The following is a 23,166-nucleotide window of genomic DNA, read 5'->3' as shown; positions in this document are numbered from 1 at the left end:
AGAGCCGCAAGCACGAGTATCACTAGAAGATTTTTTTAAAGGAATATATCAATATTTTGTGACAACTGGTTTCTCTGTAAGAAGACTACATGGTTCTTTTTTTTTTGGTGAGGAACATTGGCCCTGAGCTAACATCTGTGTCAAAGTTCCTCTGTTTTCTATGTGGGATGCGGCCCAGCATGGCTTGATGAGTGGTGTGTAGCTTTGTGCCCAGGATCCAAATCTGCCAAACCCCAAGGTGCCAAAGCAGAGGGCGCAAACTTAATGACTACGCCACAGGGCCATCCCCAGCTACACGGTTCTTTAAGGGCAAAAGCCAACACCAGCAGTGACTGCTCTTCTTGTATGTCTCTCACAATAAAAACCCCCGAGATTCAAAGTTAGAAGAGCTTCATGGTAAGTTCCATCTCTGTAACAAGAAGCACTTCACTGATTCTCTGAAATTCCCTAACCTATAAAATTGTAATATCATCCGCCCTATTTCACAGGGCTCGGAAGCAAGAAAGTCGATGTGCATTTTCATCATTGAAATGCGTAAAGAACTCTAAAATGTGATATGTTTTAAACATACTATCACTAAAGCCTAAAGTCTCTCCATAAGCCACTATATATTCATTTCCCTTATCTTTATTAAGAAAAATGCCCAAATCACAGAGGAACACCCTGAAGAGCTCCTATGATTAAATGACAATTATACTTTATAATACTCTCTTCTTCAGATAATATGAAGTATTATTCCTATTTTTACACTGACTAAAAGGTTGTTTCACTCACTGTGGATGGAAAAATTTGAAGCATGAGTAGTCACATAAATACATATGATAAATATTATGAGACTCTTTCTGAACCACCCTTCAACATAAATTGAGTGTTTTATAAAATAAACACCTGGTTTTAATTATATTACAGAGACAATGAAGCACAAAGCACATTACCAAGACTGCCAAATTCTATAGCCATGTTACAAAAATACATATTTCATTTTAGTGCGGGCATCATTTTACTTGCAGCTTTGGATTCTTTCATTCTCTCTTATTTACAGATGGTACCAGAAAAATTCTCATTTTTATATATAATTTTTTTCCTGCTGAAGAGCTAAAAAGAGGTGATTAGAAAAAACAGAGTAACTCAAAATAGACTTAAATACAACTGATTTTCAAGACTAAGCTAAAACTATTCCCCTCACTTTTCCAAAAACATAAGGCAACAAGAAAGAAAACAGTAGATTTCCCAATATTAAATGCTAGTTACTTAAAGGAGTAGTTCCTTTTGTCCTCAGTTGTCCCATTCTCTATTTGCACTTCTTTTTTTTGCTGGCAAAGATTTGCCCTGAGCTAACAACTGTTGCCAATCTTCCTCTCTTTTTTCCCTCCCCAAAGCCCCAGTACTTAGTTGTATATTCTAATTGTAAGTCCTTCTAGTTCTTCTATGTGAGCCGCCACCACAGCACGGCTACTGACAGATGAGTGGTGTGGTTCTGCGCCCAGGAACTGAACCCAGGCTGCCAAAGCAAAGTGCACCAAACCTTAACCATTAGGCCACCAGGGCTGGCCCTATTTAAAAATGATTTTGATTTTACTAGACAGAAAAAAAATCAGCTTCTAAAAATGAGATCTACATTTTTTTCTTTTTGTTAATTCTCATTATAAAACTGGGGCTTGGTTAGGACATGATGTACAGACAAAGTTGAAATTTTTGGCCATGTTCCTAATGTGATGAGGATTTAAGAATTTAGAAGCATTTTCCCACCTCTAGGACTTTTACCACCCAAAATTCTCAGCTCATTTTGCTGAAATTCCCCAAACTCCAGAAATCCATCCCACTCCTCTGTTTGGGTTTTGAATGTCTACTGTAAACAGCTGTCAACTGTTGTCTCCCTCGAACAAAGGAAGAAGTCTAGCCTAAATTGCAAGGCTTTAAATTTTGGTAAAAGCAATTCTTGTTATGAATTCTCTAACTTGGAAATTCTATACAGTCAGTTTACTCTAAATGAGGATTATTTGAGTTTCTTATGTTTAAGGTGACTAGACTAGTTTTATACAGCTTGCACACAGCATTCACGTGAAAAATTTAAAGTTTTCTACTAGTAAAATCTAAATTCATGGTTCAGTTTTCTGACAAAGATATGAAATACAATTTGAAATAAACCAACTAAATCACGATAAAGAACTGCTCTTTCATTCATTCTTCATTTTACTTTAAATATAGTGGCAATATAAGTCTACAAATGTTTTCAGAAATGACCTCCCAAGAAAGGAGTTATTTACAAGGTGCGGATGATAACAAGTGCATCTTAGGAAATCCCAAGCATTCAAAGGCCCAAATCCTGACTCCATAAAACCCTTAGGCTCAAGACTTAAAGTGAGCCATAAATTATTAAAATAAAGCACTTCTAAGCACAAACTACGAGAATTTACTCTTTTATGAGTAGAAATCAATAATCCGTGGTAATCTTATTTTGAGGTCAAGATTTAATACTGATTTTCAACCTTTATAAATCTGTTACAAATAATCTAATGAGGAAGTACTCTGAAACATATTTATAAATAATAAAGCACTAGTGCTTTCTGAGCATAACCACATCCTTTTGTAAATTCAATACCTTCTTCCAAAGCTCTAATGATTTTTTCCCTGAATTATTACATTACCTCTTAAACTGGGCTTCTTGCCTTCAGTCTCAACCCCTTCCAATCCAACCTCTACAATGTCACACCAAAGTGACTTAAAACACAAACTTGATCGTGACAGCCTTACGCAGAAAATTTTTCAGTAAAGCCTTGTATCTTGCTTAAGAAATATCAAAGCCCATCAGTATGCATGGCATTTCCTGATCTGGCTCCTATTTCATTCTCCAGATCTAACTCACCTGCGCCTATCCTCCAACTGCCTACCTCCATCCGGAACGGCAGACAGTCCTCCTCGAAATTTTTAACTCTCCAGATACTCTTTCTCATCATCAACCACCACCCATTTCTTCTCGTCCCTCTCAACACACCTCTCTAAATAGAGTTGATTTTGCGGCTAAAAGTGTCTCCTCATTTCTCCAGCTTTTTATCCCAGCCAACCTAACCTCTCTCACCTAAGAACTACTAGGTCTTCAAGATGGCTCAAAATACAGTAAAAATTTATCTGGGAAGTGGGCCTGGGAGAACTCTGAGAGTGGGAAATGGTGGTGGGCAGAGGAATGGGAGAAAAGGTTTGTACTTTCACTTGTACTTTTCCATGAGATTTGAATTTTTCCCTCATTTTATGATTTTCAAATCTAATTTTTAAAACTCTGAATACTTCACCTCCTCCAAGATGTTTTCTAAGACCCTACTCTAAGGCCAGGAATAGAATTAAGTTTCAATTTGCATCCCTGTAGTATAACAAAGAAATTTTAGGCAAATGAAGTGATTCACGATGGGCCCTTAAATACTTTCAAGAGAGGGACTGGCCGCATCTGACAGACCCATCCCCCAACTTTCTGGGAGGGGAGAGGAGCTGAAGACTGAGTTCAATCACATGGTCAATGAAGTAATTAGACCCAGTAAAACTCTGGACACCCAAAGCTCAAAGAGCTTCCTTACTTGAACACACTGATATTCAGGGAGGGCAACACATCCTGACTCCATAAAGAGAGCCTGGAAGTCTTCCAGGCCCTGTCCTACATGTATGCCATATAATAAAACCATAATCATGAGTATAGCATTTTCAGTGAGTTTTACAAGACACTCTAGCAAATTATTGAACCTGAAGGAGTGGTGAGAACTCCCAAATTAATAGCCAGTTGGTCAGAAGTGTGGGTGGCTCCCAAGACTTGCAAATGGTATCTGAAGTGAGGGCAATCCTGTGGAGGACTTTGCCCTTAACTTGTGAGATCTGGCACTAACTTTGTGTAGTGTCAAAATTGAAGCAAATTGCAAGACATCCAGTTGCCAGTGCCTCACCAAAGCAAAGAGGCTTCTAGAAGCCAAGTCTAGTATCAGCAAGAAAGAGTGCTGTGATCAATTAGCAATGTCTGCCATGAGAGCAGGGTCACACAGGAGTATCATGTGTGTCACACAACTGCCATCCTTGTAATATGCCATCAGTGACATCTTTGGCCAAAAATTAGCAAACTTACCCAAGGGTAAGAAATTAAGTGTTTCTACATACCTGGTAGGCAGCTTTTCAAAGTCAACATCTAAGAACTGTTCATAGCTAGAAACAAAATTGTCCAACCATAGCTTCAGGTAATCTGGATCTTTCTGAAATAAGAAAACCATTATAATATTAAGTATACCTGTCAAAAAAAAAATGCTTTCACACCTATTAAGCAGATATGAATTGGTAAATCTAAAGAAGCAACAATGTGAAATCTCTAATTGATATTCAGAAAGACATACATGTTGTTTTAAAATGTGTATTAAGTAAAGTGTGCCCTTAAATGGCTTCCTATATCACTCACACAAAGAGCTACAGTTTTAACAATGTCCTATAAGATTCTAAACAATCTGCCCTTCCCTATCTCTGCGATGTTATCTACTCTTACCCTGTACTACACTGGCTTCTGGCTGCTACTGGGACATGCCAGCCATGCTCCCACCTTAAGGCCTCTGCAATGGCTGTTTTCTCTACCCAGAACATTCTTCCCCCAGATAGCTGGCTATCTCCCTCACCTTCTTCAAGTTATTCTTTAAATGATATATTCTCAATGAAGTATAATTTTACCACCCTATCTTAAAACTGCAAACCTTACAAACTGTTACCTTACTCAATTTGGTTGCCTCACCTCACGGTTCTTTCTCACCTTCTAACTACTCTATAAATTTGCTTATTTATGAATTTATTTTCTGTCATTTCCCCTAGAATATAGGCTTTACAGGTGCAGGGCCTATATAATGGCCCACCATGACTGATTTCTTTTTGTTTACAACTGGATACCAAGTGCCTAAAACGGTGCCCAGCACTGACCAGGTAGTCAATAAATATTTGTTCAATGAATTAATAAGAAATAGAGGGGCTGGGCCCATGGCCGAGTGGTTGAGTTCACGTGCTCTGCTTTGGTGACACAGGGTTTCACTGGTTCGGATCCTGTGAGCAGACATGGCACTGCTCGTCAGGTCATGCTGAAGCAGTGTCGCCACATGCCACAATTAGAAGGACTCACAACTAAAATTATACAACTATGTACCACGGGCTTTGGGGAGAAAACGGAAAAAAATTTTTAAATCTTAAAAAAAAAAAGAAATAGAAAATGCACAAATAAACTCAAATCAGAGATGTATCATTAACCTAAACAATAAAAGTAAAATCTTCTAAAAGAAAATATGGGAGAACTTTTGCAACCTTGGGGTAAAGATTTCTTAGCTAGGACACAAAAATCACAAGCCAAAGAAAGAAAAATTAATAATTGGTCTTAATCAAAATGAAAACATCTACTCACCAAAAGACACCATTAAGAAAATGAAAGTGTACCAACAACAAAAGACACATTTGTCTTAAGTACACATGGAATGTCAGAGTAATGTTTGCAAAGGAATCTGAGTTTGTTAATGTCACTGAACCGTATACCTAAATATGGTTCAAGTGATCTCCAGAAACTGACCCTAAAAACACAAACATCTTTGAATTAAATGACAAGGAATTTAAAATGGCTGTCTTAAAAATGCTCAATGAGCTAAAAGGAAACACAGACAAGTAAATGAAATCAGTAAAATGATGTGTGAAGAAAAATAGTTAAAACCGTAAATGTTATGTATATTTTACCATAATTAAAAAAATAATTAAAAAATTAAAAAGGAAATGAAAAGGGAAGCCATATACAAACTTAAAATATTCTTAGCACATACATCTGACAAAGGACTTGTACCAAGAAGGTATAAAGAATTCCGATAAATCAACACCAAAAGTATAACAACTCAATTGAAAAATAGGGAAAAGGGTCACACACTTCAAAAAAGGGGACATACGAATGGCCAAACAGCATACAAAAGTATGCTCAAAATCATTGGTTATCCATGGAAATGAAAACTAAACTCAAATGGAATACCATACACACTCACTAGAATGGCTAAAATTAAAAAGACTGACTATACCAAGTGTTGGTAAAGATGTGCAGTAACTGGAATTCACATTTCTGGTGGGAGTATGAAATGGTATAATCACTTGGAAAACAATTTGGCAGTTTCCTTTAAAGTTAAACATAGATTTACCACATGGCTGAGCCATTCCTCTTGAAAGAAGTGAAAAATATATCCACAAAAACACTTGTAAAAAAGTGTTCATAGAACACTTATTTTTAACAGCCAAAAGCTGGAAACAACCCAAACTTCCACAACAGGTTAAGTGATAAACAAATTGTGGTATATGCACACAATGGAATGCCATTCTACAATAACAATGAACTATTGATACAACAACAAACAGAAATATCGAAAACATGTTGATCAAATGATGTCAGGCACTAAAGCATATACACTGTATGATTTCATTTCTACAAAGTTCTAGAGCAGGCTATGACGACAGAAATTAGATCAATGGCTGTCTTTAGGAGGACTGACTACAAACGGGCACAAAGGGAACTTTCCCAGGTGATAGAAATTTTCTATTTTTTGATTAGGGCAATAGTTACATAAATGTTGGCTTGGTCTTAAACTCATCAAATTTGATACTTAAATTCTGTGCATTTTATGGTCTATAAATTACACCTCAAAGCAGACTCGAAAAATACTATGATTCTTTGAGTGACATCAGCATCATGGTGGAGCAAGCTCTTCCCTTAGACTCTCCCTACTAAGATACAATGAAAAGGACATTCATATACCAACAGAGGACATTCACACAACACAAAAGATGTCTGAGAGACCCACACAGTCATATGTCTGAAGGCAGAGGTGCTGGATCCACTGGGGAAGTAGAAAGAGGTAAGAGGATCTCCCCCACCACCCTCTGAACAGAGGAGACCCTGGGGGTGGGACCAAGGGCAGTTCTGAGAGGAGAGGGGAGGGGCGGCCCTCTGCAGGAACACCTCTGTTCTCCAAGTTCCCTCACAGCCCACAGGAACACTACACAGAGGTGGCTAAGCTATTGTGGGGGTGTCTTCATCAAGCAAGCACCCCAGAAGAGGAGATAGCAAGGGCAAAGCAAGAACACCCCCAGGATAGCACAGGTGAAAGAAAAGTGCCCCTTCTCCCACCCAGGACTCCAGCTCAGTCAGTTGGCCAGAGCATGCATGCATACGATAGAAAAGCAGCAGCTGTGAGTGAGCAAGCCGGGATGACAGTGGGCTCAGCATACACACCTCTAGACCCCCAACCAGTGGTGGCAGGTGGCAGCTGCAACCAGATACTATAATGATGTGGACACATAAATTACACCATCAAACAGTATGAAAAAATATATGAATCCTCCAGACTAGAAGAAAAATGACAAGCACCCAGAAATCAATCCTGAAGGCAGAGAAATTTATAATCTAAATGACAGACAATTCAAAATAGCTATCATAAAAAATCTCAACAGGTTACCAGAATATACAGATAAGACAGTTCAATGAAATCAGGAACTTCTTCACAATGAAATCAGGAACTTCTTCACAAGAGATTAAAACTATGAAGGAAAACCAATCAGAAATGTTAGAGATGAAAAATACAATCAATAAGATAAAGAAAAATCTGGACTCTCTGAATAACAGAGCTGATATTATGGAGGAGAGAATGAGCAGTCTGGAAGACAGAAATACAGAAATGCTTCAGATGGAGGAGGAGAGAGAACTAAGACTAAAAAGACATGGTGAAATTCTCCAAGAAATATCTGACTCAATTAGGAAATGAAACATAAGGATTATAGGTATTCCAGAGGGAGAAGAGAAGGAGAAAGGAGCAGAGAGCTTGTTCAAAGAAATAATAGCTGAGAACTTCCCAAACCTGGGAAGGTAGCTGGAAATAAAAGTGAAAGAAGCTAACAGATCTCCTAATTATATGAATGTAAAAAGACCTTCTCCAAGGCATATAGTAGAAAAGCTGGCAAAAGTCTATGACAAACAAAAAATATTAAGGGCAGCAAGGCAGAAGAAAATAACTTTCAAGAGAACCCCATCAGGCTTTCAGTGGATTTCTCAGCAGAAACCTTACAAGCTAGGAGAGAGTGGAATGATATATTCAAAATTCTGAAAGACAAAAACTTTCAGCCAAGAATACTCTTATCCAGCAAAAACATCTTTCAGATATGAGGGAGAAATAAAAATGTTCCCCGATAAACAAAAACTAAGAGAGTTCTTTGCCATGAGAATCCCCCCTCACACAGAATAAATGATCAAGAAGGCCCCTATACGTGGGGGAAAAAAAGGAAGGGTTTCAATCACCTTGAGCAAGGAGATAAATAGGTATAAAAAATTAGAAAATTACAGCTCTCGATAAGAACAGATTAGCAAATACTTAATTATAATATTAAAGATAAAGCAAAGGAACACATCAAAAAAACATATAATCCTCTCATTTTACCAAAAACTCACAAGATGGAATAAGTTTTGACAATAATAACTTAGAAGGGGAAGAGGATGACATCGGCTTACTCTAAGGAAATAAGAGCCTATCAGGAAATGGACTATCTCATCTACCAGATTTTTTACACAAACCTCATGGTACTCACTAAACAAATAACCAGAACAGAGACACAAATGACAAATAAAGAGAAAACTAACAAAACCAGCATAGAGAACTCCAAACTGAATTGGTAGTCCAAAATACACGTGACAAGAAACAAGAGAAATGGAGAAGAACCAGAAAATGAGCAATACAATGTCAGCATTAAGCCCTCATATATCAATAATCACGCTAAAGGTAAATAGATTGAATTCTCCAATCAAAAGACACAGAGTGGCTGGATGGATTAAAAAATAAGACCCAACAATATACTACCTCCACAAAACACATCTCAGCTCTAAAGAAAAACACAGGCTTAAAGTGAAGGGATAGAAGACAATACTCCAAGCTAATGGCAAACAAAAGAAAGCAGGTGTTGCCTTACTTATATCAAAGTAGACTTCAAGACAAAACAGGTAATGACAGTCAAAGAGGGACAGTATATAATGATCAAAGGGACATACCACCAAGAAGACATAACCCTTCTGTCCCAAGAGAGGACCACCAAAGTACATAAAACAACTATTAACAAACTAAAAGGAGATATTAACAACAACACAATATTAGCAGGGGACCTTAACACCACACTTACATCAATGGACAGAACATCCAGACAGAAAGTCCACAAGGAAATAGTGGACTTAAAAGAAAAACCAGACCAGATGGACTTAATAAGTATATATAGAACATTCCATCCAAAAGGAGCAGAATACACCTTCTTCTCAAGTGCACAGGGAACATTCTCAGATATAGATGATATGTTTGGAAACAAGGAAAGCCTAAGTAAATTTAAGAAGATTGAAATCATATCAAGCACCTTTTCTAACCATAACGCTATGAAACTAGAACTCAACCACAGGAAAAAAGCTGGGAAAGTGACAAACATGTGGAGACTAAACAGCACGCTACTAAACAGCCAATGGATCACTGAAGAATTAAGGAGAAATCAAAAAACATCTGGGGATAAATGAGAAGGAAAATACATGACACCACCTTATATGGGATGCAGTAAAAGTGGTCCCAAGAGGGAAATTTATAGCAATAGACCCACCTTAACAAACAAGAAAAATCTGAAATAAGCAATCTTAAACTACACCCAACAGAACTAAAAAGAGAACAAAGCCCAAAGTCAGCAGAAAACAATAAAAATTAGAGCAGAAATAAATGAAATTGAAATTAAAAAAAGAAGAAAGGATCAACAAAACAAAGAACTGGTTCTTTGAGAAGATAAACAAAATTGATGAACCCTTAGCCAGACTCACTAAGAAAAAAAGAGAGAAGACTCAGATAAATAAAATCAGAAATGGAACAGGAGAAATTACAATGGATACCACAGAAATACACAGGATTACAAGAGAATATTATGAAAAACTATATGCCAAATAATTAGACAATCTAGAAGAGATGGATAAATTCCTAGAATCATACAACCTCCGAAAACTGAATCAAGAAGAAATAGAGAATCTGAATAGACCAATCACAAGGAAAGAGATTGAAGGAGTAATTAAAAACCTCCCAAAAAATAAGTCTAGGACCAGATGCCTTCTCTGGAGAATTCTACCAAACATTCAAAGAAGACTTAATACCTATCCTTCTCAAACTATTCCAAAATATTGAGGAAGATGGAGCACTTCCTAACACGTTCTACGAGGCCAATATCATCCTGACACCAAAGCCAGACAAGGAGAACATAAAGAAGGAAAATTACAGGCCAATACTGCTGATGAACATACATGGAAATATCCTCAACAAAATATTGGCAAGCCAAATACAGCAATACATTAAAAAGATCATACACCATGAACAAGTGGGATTGATACCAGGGACACAGGGATGGGTCAACATCCACAAATCAATATATGTGATAGGCCACATTAACAAAATGAGAAATAAAATCACATGATCATCTCAATAGATGCAGAGAAAGCATTTAACAGGATTCAACATCTATTTACGATAAAAACTCTTAATACGATGGGTATAGAAGGAAAGTACCTCAACATAATAAAGGCCATACATGACAAACCCACAGACAACATCATACTCAAGAGGGAAAAACTGAAACCCATCCTTCTGAGAACAAGAACAAGACAAGGGTGCCCACTTTTGCCACTCTTACTCAACATAATTTTATATATAGAAAACCCTAAAGAAGCCACTGGAAAACTATTAGAAATAATCAACAACTACAGCAAAGTTGCAGGGTACAAAATCAACTTACAAAAATCAGTTGCATTTCTATACTCTAATACCAAACTAATAGAAAGAGAACTCAAGAATACAATCCCATTTACAATCCTAACAAAAAGAATAAAATATCTAGGAATAAATTTAACCAAGGAGGTGAAAGACCCATACAATGAAAACTGTAAGGCCTTACTAAAAGAAACCAATGATGACATAAAGAAATGGAAAGCTATTCCATGCACATCGACTGGAAGAATACAAATAGTTAAGATGTCCATATACCTAAAGCCATCTACAGGTTCAACGCAATCCCAATCAGAATCCTAATGACTTTCTTCATGGAAATAGAACAAAGAATCTTAAAATTCATATGGGGCAAAAAAGACCCCAAATAGTTAAAGCAATACTGAGAAAAAAGAACAAAGCTGGAGGCATCACAGTCCCTGACTCCAAAATAGACTACAAAACTATAGTAATCAAAACAGCATCGTACTGGTACAAAAACACACACAGATCACTGGAACAGAATTGAAAGCCCAGAAATAAAACCACACATCTATTGACAGTTAATCTTCAGCAAAGGAGCTAAGAACATACAATGGAGAAAGGAAAGTTTCTTCAATAAATGGTGTTGGGAAAACTGGACAGCCACATGCAAAAGAACGAAAGTAGACCAATATCTTGCATCATACACAAAAATCAACTTAAAATGGATCAAGGACTTGAAGGCAAGACTCGAAACCATAAATTCCTAGAAGAAAATATAAGCAATACACTCTCTGACAGCAGTCTTAGAATGATCTTTTGAATACCATGTCTATTCAAACAAGGGAAACAAACAAAAAAATAAACAAGTGGGACTTTGTCAGACTGAAGAGCTTCTGCAAAGCAAAGGAAACCAGGAACAAAACGAAGACAAGCCACCAACTGGGAGAAAATATTTACAAATCATATATCTGACCAGGGGTTAATCTCCAAAATATATAAAGAACTCACACAATTCAAAGATGAAAAAACAACCCGATCACAAAGGCAGAGGATATGAACAGACATTTTTCCAAAGAAGATATGCAGATGGCCAATAGGCACATGAAAAGATGTTCCACAACACTCATCATCAGGGAAATGCAAATCAAAACAACACTAAGATATCACCTTACACCTGTTAGAATGGCTATAATCACCAAGACAGAAAATAACAAACGTTGGAGAGGATGTGGAGAAAGGCAAACCCCTTGTACACTACTGGTGGGAATGCAAACTGTTGCAGCCACTATGGAAAACAGTATGCAGATTTCTCAAAAAGTTAAAAACAGAAATACCATATGACACACCTATCCCACTACTGGGTATTTATCCAAAGAACTTGAAATCAACAATTCAAATAGACTTATGCACCCCTATGTTCACTGAAGCATTATTCACAATAGCCATGAAATAGAAGCAACCCAAGTGCCCACCGACTGATGATTGGATAAAGAAGATGTGGTACATGTATACAATGGAATACTACTCAGGCATAAAAAAGACAAAATCATCCCATTTGTTACAACATAGTTGGACCTTGAGGGTATTATATTATGTGAAATAAGCCAGAGAGAGAAAGACAAACACTGTATGATTTCACTCATATGTGGAACATAAACTAACACACGGACAAAGAATAGTCTAGTGGTTACTAGAGGGGAAGGGGGTTGGGGGTGGGCACAAGGGGTGGAGGGACACATTTATATGGTGACTGACAAATAATAATGTACAACTGAAATTTCACAATGTTAGAAACTATTATGACCTTAATAAAAAAAACTATGATTCCTCAGAAATGTCTGTTTAAATATAAACTGCATCATTAAAAATGATGCTCAAATTGGTTTCCTTCCCCTTTAACACTTCTTTACTTCAGTCAATTTCAGCATCACACTCAGGAGTCTTACTTAGTCATTAAATATCATTGGTTAGGCACTGCTCTGATAAAGGGAACTCAAGTAATTTATCTCTAAAATAAAAGCATTACACTACAAGTCAGAATTCCTAAAAGAATGTTCCCAGAATATGCACAAACTGCTGACCCTTTGTGTATTTGTTTTTTCTATTAATATACTGTTTCAAAATCAGATCGTAAATTGCCACTATCTACATCATCACTGAGAAACTAGAAGGAAATATTTCAGCAAAATAAGTACCTCTTGTGAGAAATTTTCAAGAGTTTCATTACTTGCTTTTTTCATTTCAAACTAGCATATCACTCACTTATTCATTCACTGGTTTATCCATTCAGGATAGGACCACAGAAACACAGGCAGGTGGAGTTTCTTTTATCATCGCTCCTTTTTAAGAAAGCAGAGGATTATCTCTCTGTAAAGGTTAGACACAAAACAGTCTCATAATGCCATAAAGAATTAAAGCATTTCTCCTCATGTTTATTTAGGAACTCTTCCGTATCTGGTTCAAAGTCTAAAGGTCAGGGCGACCAAGTGTTTGGCAAGTACAGAGTTCCACGAAGCTCAGCAACAGTAAAGAAAGAAGTGGTACTTAAATTTGGAAATGTTTCATTTAGTAAGAAGGCAGTTACAGTTTTTTGAGCACCTGCCATGTGCTAAATACTATAGCAGACATTTCAAAAATATATATCATCCCACATACTCCTTACAACTAGCCAGAGAAGGTTTCATTTTCCCTGTTTTACAGGTTAGAAAAAGGAAGTTCTAAGGATATGTAACTTGTCCACAGTCACACAGCTACTATTCGATTAAATGCACGGATATCCGAATCGAGTTGTACTCTTTCCACTACACTACACTGTCTTTGAACTGTGAGCAGGAATAAAATGAAGCTTAGTGGGCAAAAAGAGGAAAAGAGGAAGTTAGTCAGGACCAGAAACTCAAGGCCATAAACAATTTAACACATAAAACAGCCCCATTCCACACAGCCTGAGAAAACCTTCAGAAGATCTATACTTGACTACCTAAGGCCATAAAAAGAAAGAGCTCCACACACCCAGAAACAGCACTAACTAAATCGCAAGCTTAGTCACCTTCATGGGTAAGAGAGTTTGGCATATGAAACACCACAGTATGGTCTATCTCCCCATTTGTACATTATTTATTCACACAGCACACAAATGTATTAAGTACTACATGAGCACTGGGGCCGAACTACCTAGACTCTAAACCCTGCTCTGCCACCTTCTTCAACAAGTCATCCTATGTTTGCACATCAGTTTCTTCCTCTATAAAGATGAAGATGACAGTAGCTTTCTTTACAGGATTGTTGTGAAAATTAAATAACCTAATACTTGTCAAGGGCTTAGAACAATGCCCAGCACGTAATACATGCTTGATAAATATTAACAGTATTTTCATAACCTACTATGTATCAAAATCAGGAAACTCCCACAAAACAGGAATGTCTATGCTACACATAAACATATTTAAATATTTCATGATTCCCCTTGCCACATGATTTTAATTGTACTCTTTTTCCTCTCAAATCTCTTTGCATTTACTATCTGTGTGACTTTGGGCAATTTACTTCATCTCTCTGATCTGTTCTTCAGAAGTATAAAATGAAGATAATACTTCCTACCTCACAGGGTTGTTAAGAGCACTAAATGAGATAATACATCTAAGGCAAATGCTCAAAACATGTTGGCTACCATTATTAACATATAGACTGTTATCAAGTTGCTCATGGTCCAATGTAATAAAATAAACAATTATAAAATAATTACAAAGTCAACTTTATTGATTTTGTACTCAAATATTCATCCACTCATCTGCCATTGTTTAACATAAAACAGCCTTTCATTTGGACTGTATTTAGCTCCCTACTGGTCTTTCTAACTTCAGTTTCACCCACCTACATACAGCTACCAATGAGATTTGTTCAATTTAAATTTAGTCATCTCTTCTTCCCTCCTGCTCAGATACCTTCAATGGCTCCCCATAACTACAGTATGAAGTCTAAACACAGAGATGTGCTGTCCAATACAGTGGCCACTAGTCACACATGATTATTTAAATTTCATAAAAGCACAGGAGGCTTATCTTCTCATAACATGCACTACCCTGCTGCAAGGCTTTTGTAGGTAGTGGAATTAAGGGATCCATATAATTTTACCTAGTTCTTAAGGGGTAGAGTTATAGGTAAAAACAGAGAGAACGCCTTACTTCCTCCATGCAATGATATTTCAGTTGTAGTATTCCTTCAAATTTTAAAACTATAAACTTTTAGATATGTATACATATTTCAAGCATGTTGGGCAGCTCCCAACTTATATATAAGATGCATTTAAAAGTTCACTTAAATCAGATATATTCATAATATATTTTCTAACATCCTACCAGAAGAAGATAAATTCCCCCCATAGAAATGCTATTATTAATGGTGATTAGACTTTCAGGCGAGCCCTCAAGTTTTTGTGATAGAATCTAGCTACTTCAAAAAACATTTAGTAAGTACACACCAACCATGTATCAACCAAGGACAGTGCTAGACTCTATGGATACAAAATCAAACAAAACTCTTATGTCAATTATACCTCAATTAAAAAAACCCTACAATCTTGTATTCAAAGTGCTTTTCCTTCAATAGAAAAGCATAAACAAATAAATGCAAAACGGCATGAGAAGGAAAGCAGTTGTGAAAAGTACTGAAATAATACAAAGAAGCAGGTGCAGAACCTCTGTCAAGGTTGGAAGTAACTGAATAGTTACTCAAGAGTTTTCACAGATCATAAGCAGAAATTCACACAGAGGGAGGAGGGAAGAGGAGAATTCCAGACAGAAAATAGCAATATATGTTCAAAGAGGTACAATATTTGGTACTGTTCCAGTGTGGAAATAACAGGAAGCAGCGGCACAGGTACACAGGACGGCAGGACTGGAGAAGTCAGCAGGCCCTAACCAAGGACTTAGGAGCACTGCTCACTTGGATGAGGACAGATTTGAAAAGGTAGAAAAGAAAAAGAAAAGATGGCTGTGCTTAATCAAGTTTATAAGTATTAGTCAAGCAAAATTAAACAGGGCTTTTAACAATATGTTATCTTTAAGATGAAACATGCCTTACAAATGGCATTGGAAGGGGCAGATACAAGATGAAATTTCCAAAACATATATAAACACAAACCTTATCTTCCTGACTCAATTTCATTAACCAAAGAAGCATCTTTTAATTTGATTGATCCTTTCCATTAAGTTCATTATTTTATTAATTTCTGCTCTTTCTAAAAGGATTTTATTATACAAAATGTCCAACATACATAAAAGTAGACAGAATGGCATAATGACTCAGCTTCAACAATTATCAAATCATGCATAATCCACATTCTTTCACCTATATCCCCATCCTCCACTGGATTATTTTGAAGCAAACCCAGCTATCGTATCATTTCATCCACAAATATTTCAATATATATCCCTAAAAGATATCTTTTAAAATATGACTATTATCACATCTAAAAAAATTAATAGTTCCTTAATATCAGTGTTCAAATTTTCCTGATTTCTTCATAAATGCCTTTCTTAACTGTTTGATGAGGACCCAAATAAAGTCCATAAATTACAATTGGTTGACATATCTTTTAAGTCCTTTTAAACCTAAAGGTTTCTATTACATTCCATTTTTGCCCTAATTTATCTGCTGAAGACACTGGCTCATTTGTGGTGTAGTATTTCTCACATCAGGGATTTTGCTGACTCCATGACCGCATATCTTTATGCCATTTAACATGTTCCTCAGTCCTCTGTATTTCCTACGAATTAGTAGATCTAGAGACTATCAGATTTAGGTTCAACTTTTTGGCAAAAAATACTACACACGTGTTGTTATATACGTCCTTCAGAAGGCACATATCTGGTTATCTCTTTTGTGACGTCAGAAGCTAATGATCATCATTTCATAGATCCAGTATTTTATAAATGAGTAAATTCTGCAACAAACCTTAAAATTTCCTTATAATACCACCATGACCACTAGAAGGATTTTCACAAGAGGTATAAATTTACACTCGATCTCACTTCCAGATGTTAAGATTATATCCAGATACAGATTACGTTTATGCCATTCATCCCAAGATGTTATATAATGAATAACGTATATTAAACATATTCCTTAATACATGTCAACCTTCTTATATATGTATGTTTTCTGCAACAACTGATAAATCTGAGAATTTTCATATAAAAAGTTATAATTTCCTTCACTCTATTATCTTTGGGTTTATCTTGTTCTTATCTTCTTGAAATGGATGATATATTAATAATCTATTCCTGTATAACAAATTAAATTTAGGAGCTCAAACAACAAATACCATCTCACAGGTTTTTAGGGTCAAGAATTCAAAAGCAGCTTAGATGGGTGGTTCCGGCTCAGAGTCTCTCATGAGCCTGTAATGAAGATGTCAGCTAGGGCTGCAGTCACGGCAAAGCCTCGGTGGGCTGGAAGAACCACTTTCAACGTCACGCACATGGTGTTGGCAAGGTGTCAGTTCTTCATAACATGGGCCTCTCCATAGGGCTGGCTGCTCACAACACAGCTGCTGGCTTCTCCCAGAGCAAATGACCCAGGAAAAAAGGAGTAACTGAGATGGAAACAACAGTGTCTGTTCTAACTTCAGAAATGACATACCAACACTTTTGCCAAATTCTATTGCTCACAGAAGAACCCTGGTACAATGCAGGAGAGGAGTATAAAAGGGTGTGACTACCAAGAGGTGGAGATCTCGAAGGCTGGCTGCCATACATGACTAATTCATTAAATTTTAACCTTTTTTCTTTTCTAAAGGTACTTATTTAAAGCGATAAATTTTCCTAAGTAATGCTATAGCTGCCCCCGATCAAGTTCTAAAATGCAAATACTTTTATCATTCAGTTCCAAAAAAATTCTAATTTTCCTTTATTACTTATTCTTTAATCAAAGGTTTAGTTGGAAGTCTATTTCATGGCTTCCAAACATTTTTTTCAATCTTTTTGCTATTGATTTCTTCCTTAACTAGAGTCATGTCGCATGACGATGTTCAGTGGCGGACTGCATAGATGACGGTGGTCCCATGAGATCAGTACCACACAGCCTAGTGGTGTAGCAGGCTATGCCATCTAGGTTTGCGAAGTGCACTCTATGATGTTTGCACAATGATGCAATCGCCTAATGATGCATTTCTCAGAACATATCCCTGTTGGTAAGTGACATGTGACTGTACATTCTTGTCAGAAAACACACTCTATTACTTCAATCATTTGAAATTTGTTGAAATTTGCTTTATGGTCTGCTATATTACCATTTTTTTAAATGTGTGTGCTTGAAAGGAATGTATGTTGGGCACTGTGTTCAAAATAAATTCCTAACATCAAATACATTAATCCTATCATTTTAAATCTTCTGTACTTTTACTGATTGTCTGTTCATTCTATGAATTACTGAAAAAATGTGTTAAAAAAGCCTACTGAAACATGTTAATAGCAAAAAAACCTACTATGTCTGTCATATGTTCATTTCTCTGTAGTTCTGTCAATGTTTGCTTTATTCATTTTGAGACTATGTTATGAGCTGCACACAAATTTCAAATTGTTACATTTTCCCAGTAAATTGAACTGTTTTCGTTTTCCTGAAAGTGGCTTTATTTCTACTACCCATTCCCTTCCATCATTATTACTGAAAAATTAGCTATTAATCTGTCATCCCTTTGAAGATAATCTTTTTTTCTCTGGCAGCTTTTGAAATTTTTCTCTTTGGTTTCCTGCAAAACCACTATGGTTTCACCAGATGTATCTTGGTATGGAATTTGTTTTATTTTCCTTGAGATTCACTGGACTTGCATCAGTCCTGGAAAGTTCTCATCTGTAACCTCTTGAATATTACATTTGTTTCATTCTTTCCCTCAACATGTATTAAACCTTTTCACACTATCCTTCCTATCTGTTAACCTTCCTTCCATATTTTCCATCTCTTTGACTTCCTAGGATGTATTCTAAAAGACTTCTTGTGATCTCCCTTCCAATTCTCTAATTCTCTTCAGCTGTCTAAACTCCTATTAACCCCATTCATTGGTTTTTAATGATCATTATTGGTTTTTTTTTCTATTTCGAGGTATTCTATTTCTTTTTTGAAACTGCTAGGTCACTTTCTATATCATATTCTTGATTCTCTCTATATATACTTTTACATTTTGGCATCTCTGAAATCAAAATGCATCTTGCAATTGCTCTGAGAGAGGTCGCTGTTATGACATATTTGTCATTGCCTATGCAAAACTGGTAATCGGTGTTCATATTGATGTCTCTCTGCTAGATTTATGTGCACAGTTGATACTATAACATGTTGAGTTTAATTGCTGTTCATAATGTCTTCAAAAAATTATACTGCGATTAGGCCATAAAACGAAGTTATTGTGTACACAGAAAGGCATGAAAACAGAGCAGCAGGGTATAATTGACATTAATGATGCAAATATTCATTACTGTAGAAGTGATCAGAATTTTCTATTTTCTTCCAAAGCAACAGCCAAGTGCTTTACAAACTTGAGAATGGGAGATAACCTCAAACAGCTGAAACTGAAATACATTCAAAAGAATTATCTATCATATGCCAATCAATGCAAATGAAGATAAGAGAATCTGCCAAAGTCTTTGGAAACATGAAAGAAATTTCAAAGTAATGAGAGCCTGGTATGGTTGATTCATACATCATGAATTGAGATATTAAGCTGCAATCTGAAAAAATATTTAGTATCTACACTGAAGGTTTCTTCTTCCAGAGGGACTTGCATTTGCTTTTTGGAACTTCTCTAGAAGAAAGGTGAATTTGATTTGCAAATCCATGAAAGAATCAACTTGTGGTAACATCTTCTCAGGGACTTTTCACCATTCTGCTCTGCTTAACAAAGGCACTTCTCCCTAAAGTCCTCAACTTAGGGTGGGAGAGTGAGGTGGGTTTGCTTCTAGTTCATTCTCACCCCAAGAGTGTATGCCTTTGGGATCATAAGGGAAAATCTATTAGACGTCTTGCTCTGGTTAGTCCCTTGGCTTTGACTTCTGTCCATCCACAAGGCTGTGAAAACAAAAGTTCAAGTACACCAGGAAAAGTAGCTTCCATTCTCCATCTACCTAAGTTCCTGCTTTCACTAAGATTTAGCCTCATAATGCCTTACTATCCTGCCAGCTTTAAGATGTTCAATGAAATGGATGATACAAAATTCTGATGAAAGGAAAGCCGGTCACATCCAGGAAAGGTCTGGAAGCCATTTTAACACAAAGAAAAGCAGCAATATTCTAATAGAGGTCTCTATGTAAAAACAGGCTTAGAATACACCGATCCCTAGTGAGAAAGACTGCAAATTTTACTCTAGATATTTCTTAAATTTTAAATAACTATTCATTCAGATAACTACTCTAATGAAGTTCCAGGTTTGATTAATATAGTGTAGAAAATACACAGTTAAAATGAGCAAGGCTTAAAAAGGTCAACAGCTGGAATGTTGGAACGTTAGGTATAATATGTCTTGCTGTGTTAATTTTGTGTTCATCTTGGATTTTCACACAGTGGACAGGTCAAGCAATCTCTGGTTCAAGCATTTGTGGGAAGTCAGTCGAGTGATCAAAGGTACCACTGTCGAGCGGGATGTCGACAGCAGAGAAGGTTGTGCACATGTGGGGACAGGAGGTACACAGAACTCTCAGTACTTTCTGCTCAATTTTGCTGTGAAACTAAAACTGCTCTAAAATAAAGTTTATTTTAAAAAAAGAGGAAAATATAAAATTCAAGAGATAAAATGACAGTAACTAACGTGCAAACAGCATGGCATGATGAGTGGTACATAGGTCCATGCCTGGGAATATATATTGGGTTTCAAGACTGATATGATGGGATAAGACTTTTCGAGTTCCCAAGATGGACAGGAAGTAGATTTTGCATATGGGAGGGATAAGAATAATTTGTAATCAAGAAATCAGACTGTGGTAGACTGGATACTTGGCCCCAATTTTTCACTCCCTTGTAGTAAACTGGCCAGGTAATTCTGCAATGGGAAAACGCAGACATAGAAAAGGCCAAGTAGCAGCAGCATGTCAGATAATGATCAAGGCTTACGCTTCTGAAACTGGGGTTCAAGAACCCTGGGGATTATCAGAAATATTTTCCAAGTCCATAAGGTCCACACAAGAATTTTTAAACTTTTGTTCTCATTTCTATTAATTTTTGAATTAATTTAAGCATATTACAATTGACTAACCTGTAACTAATACTCCATTGCAGTAGTCACATTTGTATTGGTACCAAGTGACCATCAGTGACTGTTCAATTTGTAGAGCAGTATTTTTCAAATTATAGATGGATTCTTGGCAATCTGAAATTTTTCAGAGGCTCTGGAGTACTACCACACAAAGTGTGGTACACAGACCAATAAAGGTCCTTGGCCAGATAAGTACAAAAGTCAAGAGTAAACATTCAAAAACTCTAATAGCAGTTTGGCAATAATTTTAAATCTTAAATTTAATTTAAAATTTAATAAAATGGGACTTGCATTTTTAACACCTTCTCCCCCACTCTTTTTAGAATTATTTTGCTAAAGCTACCAATAATCTCTTAACTGTCAAATCCAACACATGCTCCATAATGCTTTTCTTCACTGCTATGCTGAATTTGACACTACTGACTACTCCCTTCTCTATAACAGCCCTCCACTATCTGAGACAAACACTCACTCTTGATTTTCCTTCCATTCAAACTCCTTACAAACTCTTCCTCCTCTATTCTCTTCTTAAATGACAATGGTCTCCAGGACTCCCTGACTTTGACCCTCTTCTCTTCTAATGTTCATCTAACTCTTCAATAATTGCCAATATGACTCTCAAATCTTTATTTCCAGCACAGAAATAAAGGTGCCCTTGTGAACACCCTTAAATGGGGTATCTCTCTAACTAGATGACCCACAGGCATCTGAACTCACATGTTTAGCTGAAAACCTAGTGAAATTGTGCTAGCTAACCTGGTGAGTGGGATGACCAAGAACTAGTTTCCAAAACAAAAAACCCTGAGAATCATTTTAGATTCTGCCTTTGCCCTCATGTTTCACATCTATACATTTAAGTGCTATCAATTCTATCTTCTATCAGAGAAACTTAAATTTTGATATTCAAAAGGAAATAAGACATTTTCATGCATCTCATCAACTTTTTAGAGTACTGCAAAAGCTCCTCAAGTCAAACCACAAAGGTACTATTCTTTTCCTAAGGGCTACTCCCATGTCTATTGATACAAAATATGCATACCTGGCTTTCACACCTAACCTTCTAAAACGAACACGTTAATTGGCAACCACTAGGCCTGAGCAGCTAACGATTCTGTTTTGTTTCGCTTAGATTCTGTTTTGTTTCGCTTAGAGTCAAACATTACTTTCCTTACATTCAAAGTCATTATTAAGCCACAGAAAGTAAAGAGCCACTTTGCACATACCAGAGACTTATTAAACATGGGTTAAATTATAAAGGTTGATGCATATTGGTTCATGTTACTAAAAGCTTCACTAAGAATTATAACCAAAACTATACAAATAAATTATAATTTTCTCATTAGAAGAGTATTTGTTCATTCCATTTTTTCCAAATCTATGTATGAAAAGAGGTACTTGCCTTTTGATCTGAATAAAACACCTTGAAATTTTATTTTCTTTATGAAGCAGAACTTTTATTCTGAAAAGGAAGTTTATTCTGAGCTCATTGCAAAACTATCTATTTCAGTCATATTCCAGATTTAGCAGGACAAAGGGCAACAGCAGGAAATGGAGCATCACCAAAGTCCAAAACAAACTCGGTTTAGAGTAAAGATTAAAAAATCTCAAATCGCTATTAGGATCATAAGCACTATGCTTAAAAGCAAAAATAAATACAGATTAAAAATTAAGACATTCATGAGCACAGCTTCACCACTACTGATAAAAAGAGTATATGGCCGTCTATTATTATATAATAAAAGGCAAAATGGAAGTAATCTTGATGCACACACTCTCATGCTCATGTATATATTTTAATATTAATAAGGATTACATTTTTATATTTTTTACACTTACAAGTGCATTCAAATACACTCAATTCATTTTTTTTCTCAACAACTTTGCAAGAGATACAAAATAGTTATTTTTTCCATTTGACAGATGAGAAAACTGAAATATAAAGAAATTCAGTAACCTGTTTTCAGGTCTTTAAGATCAGAAGCAGAATTGGGACTAAATCTTGATTCTGATTAAAATGAACTTCCCAAAAAAAACCTAATGACAAAAATGAACCATGAATCTTAACCTGCACTGGCGCATTTCAAAAATGTCATGCTTTTTGAGTCACTTTGTGTCTTTTTACTAAGTTAAAGCATTTGATAATTTCTACTA

General features: G+C 36.2%; 1 protein-coding gene across 8 annotated transcripts in view; it reads right to left on the bottom strand.

Annotated features, from left to right (window-relative positions):
* The window catches only part of NBEAL1 (neurobeachin like 1), a 153,571-nt gene that overhangs the window by 123,351 nt on the left and 7,054 nt on the right, over positions 1 to 23,166 (bottom strand). For all 8 annotated transcript variants that reach the window (XM_044768406.2, XM_044768402.2, XM_044768408.2 and 5 more), the window contains one exon: positions 4,138 to 4,229. In XM_044768406.2, coding sequence (XP_044624341.1) covers positions 4,138 to 4,229 — 92 coding nt within the window. The remainder of the gene's footprint in view (positions 1 to 4,137; positions 4,230 to 23,166) is intronic.

Source organism: Equus asinus, chromosome 4 (genome assembly GCF_041296235.1).
Source record: "Equus asinus isolate D_3611 breed Donkey chromosome 4, EquAss-T2T_v2, whole genome shotgun sequence".
NCBI lineage: Eukaryota > Metazoa > Chordata > Mammalia > Perissodactyla > Equidae > Equus > Equus asinus.
Note: the sequence above shows the minus strand (reverse complement) of the source record. Positions and strands in the feature narration are given on the sequence as shown.